Source organism: Gastrolobium bilobum, unplaced genomic scaffold (assembly GCF_033153095.1).
Source record: "Gastrolobium bilobum isolate Gb01-03AN ecotype WA unplaced genomic scaffold, APGP_CSIRO_Gbil_v1 utg3288, whole genome shotgun sequence".
NCBI lineage: Eukaryota > Viridiplantae > Streptophyta > Magnoliopsida > Fabales > Fabaceae > Gastrolobium > Gastrolobium bilobum.
The window spans coordinates 278,104-287,620 of record NW_026899098.1 but is presented as its reverse complement, the minus strand read 5'-3'; the positions used below and the strand labels follow the sequence as shown (position 1 = coordinate 287,620).

General features: G+C 33.7%; 2 protein-coding genes across 2 annotated transcripts; both read left to right on the top strand.

Annotated features, from left to right (window-relative positions):
* Positions 1 to 284: 284 nt before the first annotated feature.
* On the top strand, positions 285 to 2,023 carry LOC133287191 (uncharacterized). The gene is made up of 2 exons (XM_061484755.1): positions 285 to 654; positions 901 to 2,023. Exons 1-2 carry the CDS (start codon positions 335 to 337, stop codon positions 1,772 to 1,774), a joined length of 1,194 nt encoding a protein of 397 aa, XP_061340739.1. The 5' UTR covers positions 285 to 334; the 3' UTR covers positions 1,775 to 2,023.
* Positions 2,024 to 5,802: 3,779 nt separating this feature from the next.
* Positions 5,803 to 7,695, top strand: LOC133287201 (uncharacterized). Its single transcript, XM_061484769.1, has 2 exons — positions 5,803 to 6,107; positions 6,537 to 7,695. The coding sequence occupies exons 1-2, from the start codon at positions 5,803 to 5,805 to the stop codon at positions 7,384 to 7,386; spliced, it is 1,155 nt and encodes a 384-aa protein (XP_061340753.1). The 3' UTR covers positions 7,387 to 7,695.
* Positions 7,696 to 9,517: the final 1,822 nt, after the last annotated feature.

The window sequence follows — 9,517 nt, the reverse complement described above, 5'->3', positions numbered from 1 at the left end:
TGGCTCAAACTTTCCATACACACAAAGCCAAAGCCAGCTAGCCTTACCAAAATGGACTCTTCCAAATACACAATCCCATTGGCTAGCGAGGCAATTCACAGTCCCCACAAATGACTGTAATGGCTTGCTTGAATTTTTCTTTTTTCTTCACTAACTTGGTCAATCTTGAGCATTTATGCACGTTTGGTTAAATTGGTCATGGTTGACCATATCATATACTAAAATTTCATCTCATATATATAAGTGCATGTGCAGCCACCAAGATCCACAGCTAGAAAGAAAGGAATATTGGTGAGTGAAGAATTCTGAAGTAAAGCAAAATTAGAATAATAGAATGTATGTGACTAGGCCTCTCTCTCTGTGTAAGAAGTCTGCAGAATCTCTCTCATTGCCTCAACCTGAAGGCCCCAATTCTGGTATTCTGGTAATCCAAGATGAGGATTTGGAACCAACCTCTTGTTTTGGGTTGGGAAAGTACCATGAGGTGAAGGATTTGCCTTTCCCTCAAAATATGAACCTTGAGTTGTTCTATAGATCAGGAATTTCACTGAATAGAGCCACTCATTACCACCATGTTGCCTTGATTCCAGTCCTTAATCAGCCGTTGTCTTCTCATAAGTACTATGTGATTCAGCTTAATGGGAAGCAAAGAGGGTAAGCCTTAACTTTATGAAAAAAATAATGGATTTTCATTACTTGGTTCTGTATATCATTTATTCTGCACTGACTGACCCAAATATTAGTTATAATATGGGATGAGGTTGACTCAAATGTCCCAAGAAACCATAGTTTTCACCACAAAATTTATAGCAGGCTCATGTCAAGATTATACACATAAATGAATAATCTTGTTGGCATGTTTAAGGATTATAGTGATGCGATTTGCATTTGGTTTTGCAGGGAAGCATACATCAACTCAAAGGAGGAAGATTTGGAGGCCTTCTGTTTCTACAATTCTGTCTCTGATGAACCACTACATCCTCTAGATATCAGCAACACACTTCAAGAGTTTGAGATATATCCCCGAAGAAGCAAAGTTACTTTCAGGAGTGGTTTTTCAGCTAAATCTGTTTCCCCAGATGGATATCCTCCAAGATTTTTGAGTACAAGGTGGAAAGTGAGTGCTTCAACTTCTAGTGATTCAAGTCTAGGAGAAGCATCAGGTGTAAATGATGCCCTCCGTGCCAGCCAGCCAGGATTCAAAGTCTCCTTAGCAGATAAAAGTTCAGAAACTGTTGTTGTTGTTGGAAAATGGTATTGCCCCTTCATGTTTATAAAGGAAGGAACTCACAAAACATTGAAAGAAGAAATGAGAAAATCAATGTTTTATGAGATGACACTGGAGCAGAAATGGGAACAAATCTTTTCATGTGAGAATGAGCATGGGATGGGAAACACTGTGAATGTGGATGCTGTTGTTAAGAAGGAAGTGGTTGTAATTGGTGGCTGGGAAGCTGTGATCAATGAGATTGATGTAGCTGAAGGTCTTTTGTGGTTTAATAGTTTCAGTAATGTTGGAGAAAAGAATAGTGTGGGATTGAGCACTGCAATAATTGAGAGAATGAAGTGGGAACAGGAAAGAGTTGGGTGGATTGAAGGGAAAGAAAAGCAAATTGGAGTTAAGAAAGTGGAAGAATTTGTAGGGACTAATGGATGGAAGAAATTTGGATGTTATGTTTTGGTTGAAACTTTCGTACTTAAAAGATTGGATGGAAGCGTAGTACTAACCTATGCTTTTAAACACCATCATCAACTTAGAAGCAAATGGGAATGAAAATTTCTGGTATTGGTTTAGACCTTATGTTTTCAAGTTGTATATGCTCTATGTCTATGACAAAGAAAAGAATGCCTAGTCTTGTAATCTAGATATCCAATTTTGTGTGATCTTGTTGATTAAGAAGAAAGTTCGTTCATTCATTCAGTTTTACAGTGTAATCATTTCAATTTTGCATAAAGATTATGAGGATAAACTGTTGAGATTTTGCATTGGGTTTTGAGCCTAAAATCTCAATATGTTGGGCCAAGAGCTTGCAAATTAGATGTCGTGGGTTATGAAGCGAAAACTCAATATACTTGATAACGGGGTTAAAAAATAAATGTATTGGGCTATGATCCTAAAACCTCAAATGTAATGGGCCATGGGTTGAAAAACTTAATGTATTTAGGCCATGATACGAAAACTTAACTGCAATAGGCCATGAGCCTTAGAATTTGCTAGTACGATGATTTGAAGGTGGGGTTACCCCAATGGTTCTCTAAAGTCTAAGTCAATAATGATTTTATATTTTTTTAACAATTACCTATTCTATTGTGAGATACTTAGGAAGTGGTTTGTGTTTGAGTATGGGATGAGTGGGAAGTAGGATTGAAACTGGATCGGGCCGGCCTACAGGGTCCTACGGCTCGGCCTATATCAGGCCAGACCTGATCTAGTATATTTTGTATAATAGGCCGAGTTTGGGCCATAAAAAATTCTATTTAATAAAAAGGCCGTAGGCTCACTTTCAAAAGGCCGGGCCTATAAGCCTACAGGCCAGCCTATATTGTACTATTTATTTTAAATAAAATAAAATAGAGTAAGTATGCCTTAAGAAAAAATAAAAGATATAAATTTAATCAATTGCAATTATTTATAACTTAATTATATTCGATTATATTTTAATAGAAATCTTACTTTATTTCTTATATAGGAGGAACCAACATCTCAACATGTTAGATTGTGTATATGAATATATTAATTTTTTGTGTGGAGAGGTTATACTTACTACAAGCATCATGATGTGTTTGTTGGATTCGTGTAGTTATTTTAATTTACATAGTATGCATTTATTTGTTGGATCTAATGAAATATATGTTATTTAGTTTGAGCATTTTGCTTTTGAAAATGACTTAAATGCATATTGTATGCGTTTTGTCATGATTTATGATTCTGTTTGAATGTTGAAATTATGATTTTTGGTGTAGCAACAGAATTTGAGTACTTTGTAAAGTTGATCCATGGTTCTGCTTGGAAGCTAAAAAATAATAGGCTAACGGGCCAAGTCAGGCCACTTGTTTTTTTATAAACGGACCAAGCCAGGCTAACAGTTAGACTCATACTAGGCTTGGGCCAGGCTAAATTGAAATTTTTTGACGTAGGCTTGGGCTTTTCGGGGCAAAGCTTGGCCCAGCCCAGCCCACTTTCACCCTTAGTGAGAAGTCATGTAAGGGATGAGTGCGCATTTGAGTACGGGACAAATTAGTATCTATCACGTGGCCAACATTGTGAGATGCATATGAGGGTATGTGCGTTCAAGTCGCATACGAGGGCATGCACGAATTGCGCTATTTAATTCTCCTGTGCGTGTCTTGCAATGGGCATCTAGTAACATCCTGGTGTATTATATATAGGAAGTTGTGAAGATATTTTAGAATATGTGTAGTGGAATGATTGACTTAGCAAGATTGCTATTAAGTGTTGGAGTTCATCTCAAGCAAAGTAGCACAATTGGAATAAAATTGACTGCTGGTCATGTTCCTCCAAGTATAAAATTATATTGCTTGGGCAAGTTATGAAGCTTTTAATTTCAAGTTTTAGCTCTTGTTTTAGCACCTTTTATTTCCTTTTTGGTTAATATTTTGATGATAACTTACTGATTTGCATTACATTTCAGAGTATGGAATGACTTTTGAGATGTTAGTTAAATGTGATATGCATAAATTGGAATTATGATCTTAGAAATGTTAACTGAAAGAAGACCCATAGATAAAATGTTCAAAGATAGTTATAATTCTATAATTATGTTCAAATTTCAATTTCAAATCACTCTTTGACCCAACTATTCTCCCATGAATTAGAACGACATACTCACAATCAAAACCTTAGTCTTATCTATCCTAATGTAAAGAAATATTTACTTTCACTTTTTAGAATAACACTCTTGTTCAGTGAAATAAAAATAAAAAAAACATAATTGATGTCAATAACGAGTTTAATCTAATAATAAAAAAAAAGTGATGTAGAGATGTCGTCATAATATTGCTACCAACTAATATTAGCATATCATTCATATACTTTCCTCTTCTTGTTATGGTTTTTTTATTTTATTTATACTTTCATATATATTAATCTCTGCATCGTCTAGATTAATAGTGTAACCTTGGATAATGTTGTTTAAGTTTGTTCAAGCACGTAATAATCAGGTTCTATCTTTGCATTTTCCCTGCGGGAGATCTCAATTAAGTGCTGACCATACTAGGAATAGGCCGATAAATGTCAGAAAGTATATATATATATATATATATATATATATATATATATATATATATATATATATATATATATGAAAAAGATTTCTCATGTTGCATGAGAAATCTCCTCTCCTACCACTCTCACTTCGATGTCCGTGCCAATCACTTTTCTATTTTTTATTTTTTTCTTTAAGGTGGGTCCCACCCCTTTCTCTCTCTGTAGGAAAACTTGCATTTCTCATGCAACATGAGAAATTGCAATCTCATATATATATATATATATATATATATATATATATATATATATATGAGGCCGGATCCTTTGACACCAATGTCAAATTTAAAATTTGACACCTCATATAAGAGCCGTTAAATAAAAAAGATCAACGACTTTGATTTGTAAGCATGTGATACCATTGGTCTTTTTTGATCTAACGGCTCTCAGATGAGGTGTCAAGTTTTAAATTTGACATTAGTGTCAAAGGATCCTACCTCTCTCTCTCTATATATATATGTATATATATAAAAGATCGATTTACACCGATGTAAGAATAATAAATTTTACACTCAATCTTAATCGTTGATTTTTCTGTTCATCAAACGACTATAATTAATTGGATAATTCTCATTAATTAATTATTAATTCTTAATAAATTATAAGCGTCAGATATCGAAAATCAACGGTTAAGATTGAGTGTAAAATTTACTATTCTTACACCGGTATAAGAAGATCTTGTCCTATATATATATATATATATATATATACATATATATATATATATATATATATATACGCTATCTTTTGAAGGTTAATTCAAGAAGTGACCAGAAAAGTCAGAACAGGACTTTCCTGGGAAATCATAACAAGCGAGCAGTTTAGCACTAGGGAAAAATGTATTATGCTACTGATGTTGAGTTTAATGTATTTCTAATTCATTTTTATTAAGATATGTAGGTAAATTTTGGTGGTCAAGAAATTTATACAGAATTTATCTATATATATCTATTAAAAACAAATTAAAAATGCACTCAACTTCAGTATATCCGTTGCTCTGAAATTTTATTGTAAAGATAAGGACAAGAATTTGTCACTGTTAAGAAAAAAAATGTTGAAATATCACGTTTGAGGACTTGCTTTGACTATTAACGGGACTAGCCACACGTCGCGCATTAAGGGTCCGCTGTCAGAAATGACGAGTTCAACAGCGGTCATTTGTTACACAAATGCTACACGTGGCAAAACAATAAAAAAAAAACACCATCAATTTGCCCTGTATGCACACCATGTGGCAAACTTGACCAATCAATCCATTTTAACATTTTATTTCTGAAAGATGCATAGGATATTTCTAGATATTTCCTAGAAATTGCGTCCTGTTTGTAGAAAAATACTTCGCCGGCTGAAGATTTTGAAAATTCAATCATATATTCAATTTTCAACAATTACAGGGATGAGAGGCACAAAGTATTTTTTCTTTTCTTCGGTAAACTTCACTATATATTCATTAGAAACAAACATTGATTGCTAAGAAATTAAATAAACACATCTGATACATCATAATCTCAGATAAAATGTACACGACAAGACCTATATCTATGTACAAGAGGGAACCTGCTGCTCTTTCACAACGTCCATTAGAACCAAATTCAGGTTATCTTGTAGTCTGGGATGAGCCTCAACATTATATTTGTTTCGGTTTGTGTGAGGATCCAAATATCAGGCATCTTCCTTTCCCTCAGGACAAGAACTTAACCATCAAATATTCACGTGACAACCAAAATATTCATCGGGACAAGGTCTTGTTCATTCCAGTATTGAATCAGCCCTTGTCTTCAAACCGCTACTACGTGATAAGAAGGCAGGGGAAACATCAAGGGTATGAATCAGTTATTTATATCAACCTTTATCCTCTTAATTTTTAGACCGTATACACATATTATTTTACACCAATGCAAGTTATATTCTTAATTTTAGTTGTTGATTCTATTTATATCTAACAGCTATATTTTATTAAATATATGAACAATTAGATGCAAAAAATGAATGATAAAAAATGGGTGGAGTCTAGGGTGATTCAATCTGTTATATATATTTAACTTCTTTATTTATTATTTACTTATGTTTAATCTGTTAGATTTTGTATGATTCATCAACACACCTCAACTAGTATGGGATAAAGAGAATTTGATGTTGAGTCTAGGGTGATTTTCATATTCTTTTCAGCTTTTGAGGCTTTATACATATAATTACTGAATACTGATGAATTAATCTTGGTAGCTCAAACATCAGTATGATTTGATTTCAGCCAAGCAAGCACAAGTTCAAAGGAAGAGGATATGGACACTTGTTTGTGCTGCAGTTTTATACAAGATGTTAAACCAGGACCTCTGGATCCCTCCAGTGATTATCAGCAGGTTGAGATAATCAAGAAGCATCGCTATTTTCAAGCAAAATCCGTTGCCCCAGATGGCGTTGTTCCTATGTTTTTGAGGAGAAAAGGCTGGAGAGTTGGTGCTAACACTCCCCGCAATTATCATTTGGAAGAAGCTTTAGGATCAAATGACGTCTTACGTATTCAGCTACCTGATTTCAACTTTTCTCTATCCAATGATCGTTCTAATTCAGTGGTTGTAGGAAAGTGGTATTGCCCTTTTATGTTTGTGAAGGAAGGAATGAGATTAAAGGAGCAGATGAAAATGTCAGTGTTCTATGTGTTGACACTTGAGCAAAGATGGGAAAAGATATTTTCAAAGGAAAATGGAAACAGTGGAGAAAATAGTGTGCTTGTAGATGTTGTCATTCAAAGAGAAGCTGCCAAGGTTGCTGGAAAGGATGCTGTTTGGGACGAAAATGTTGGGGTTGATAGTGTGCTGTGGTTTAAGAGTTTTGATGATGCGGGAGCAGAGACTAGTGTTGGACTGAGTTTAGAAATTGTTGAGAGAATGAAATGGGAGCAAGAAAGAGTTGGATGGATTGCCAGTAATGAAAGGCAAGAGAGGGTTGTAAGAGTAGAGGAGTTTGGCGGAACAAACAAGTGGGAGAAATTTAGCTGTTATTTGATGGTAGAGAGTTTTTTATTAAAGAGAATGGATGGAAGTTTGGTGCTTACTTATGAGTTCAGGCACACTCATCATGTTAGGTGCAAATGGGAATGATCACTTTGGAATGGAATTCCTTTGCTTTTGTATGTTGCAATCCAGACATTTCTGAAACCCAAAACACTTATTGTTTTGGCATGTTAAAGTTCAAAGGGGGAAAACAATTTATATTAAGAATTATAGTTTGAAAAATATATTTTCGAGCTGCAATTAAACTTTCCCATATGTATAGATGTATGATTGTATATATTTTGGTAGAGAAAATACATAAACCAAGGAGACACTTTCTGTATGCAAGAATAATGATAGTTATATAAGTATTTGATTACCAAGCACAAGTTTAGTCCATTAAGTTATTATCCAATGACATATAGAAGTGTGTATAAGCAGTTGATAAAAAATGTGTGTATGTATAGACAAAATTACTCATAAGAAATGAAGTTATTATGTTTATGCTTGTATACCAAGCAAATACATCTTTGGGACTATTAATTTGTTCTAATAGCTTCACATTTGTACAAGACAAACTACTAATTTTATAAAAATCGCAGTTAAGGATGGATAAGGAGACCAGATACGTTGCTTATGCTCTAAATAATAATGATTTTTGATTAATCTCTCGACAGTGCTGGGTTTAAACACCACAGTGAATGAGAAGAAGAATTTCCAAAATCATTTTCCTGTTCATATCATTTTATGAATTTGGGCTATTCTTAGTTCTTATATGTCAATTTTTTAATAATCTTTGTTTTTTTAAGTACATTGAAATACTCAAATGCTTTATATTCTCGAACAGGTCGTCGGGAACAATTTTAGGCCCAATATGTGTCTAGTTCCCAGTTTTGTCACACATGTATTTCACATTCTTGCGAGAGCACCGGGCCCAAACATCATGCAGGTCCCACATAGGCATGACAGTTGACAAAACCATAAGTACTTAATGACTTGGTAGAATTCGTTACTCTCATAAGCATTGGAAATAAGGTGAAACTAGGTGGGGCCAGCCTACAAAAATCTACGCTTCGGCCTACTTCAAGTTAGATCTGATCTAGTATATTTCGGAAAATAGGTTGGGCTTGGACCTTGAAAAAGCTTGTTTAATAAAAAGGTCGTAGACCCATTTTCACAAGGCCTGACTTATAAACCTATAGGCTTGTCTATATTGTACTATTTATTATAAATAAAATAAAATAGAATAAGTATGTCTTAAAGAAAAGCAAAAGATATAAATTTATTCAATTGCAATTATTTATAACTTAATTATATTCGATTATATTTTAATAGAAATCTGACTTTATTTCTTATGTAGGAGGAACCAATATCTCAGCATGTTAGATTGTGTATATGAATATATTAAAAAGTTTTGGGGAGAAGTTATACTTACTATAAGCATCATGATGCGTTTGTTGAATTCATGTAGTTATTTTAATTTACATAGTATGAATTTATTTGTTGGATCTGATGAAATATATGTTATTTTTGATAATCAGATTGTATGAGTTTTGTTCTGATTCATGATTCTGTTTGGACGTTAAAATTATGATTTTCGATTTAGCAATAGAATTTGAGTATTTTGTAAAGTTGATTTATGGTTCTGATTGGAAGTTAAAAATTAACGAGCTAAGCTAGGTCATTTGTTTTTTATAAACGGGTCAAGTCAAGCTAACAGTTAGACTCGTACTAGGCTTGGGTCAGGCCAAATTGAAATTTTTTGACGTAAACTTGGGCCTTTCAGGACAAAACTTAGCCCAACTCAACTAACTTTCACCCGAACCACTCCAGTTTCTCTTACGCTTCTCTCAAATAGCCTCACTTCCATCATTGAGATATTTATATTTCTCGAAACTTATCTAAATTGTCTCTTCTCTCCATGTGTGTACACGCATCTCCTCCTTTAAGCTCACAAGTTCTAAGCTCTTGCACACTATACTTGCATAAGAATTTTTTATCCTCTATATCATAGCTATCCTTGAAGAGCTATAGCATAGGTACAACTATGCAATGTTTGTAGTACAAGAGCATTTTAGTGCTCTCGTCGCATAATAATGGGTAGTATTCTCATTCAAAATGAGATATATATTAGGGATGAATTACATACTATGATTGAGTTAATTAGGATTTAGAAAAAAGTAAGATATTTTATTCAAATTACTCAATTAGGTTTAAAAAAAATTTAACCATCGGGTCA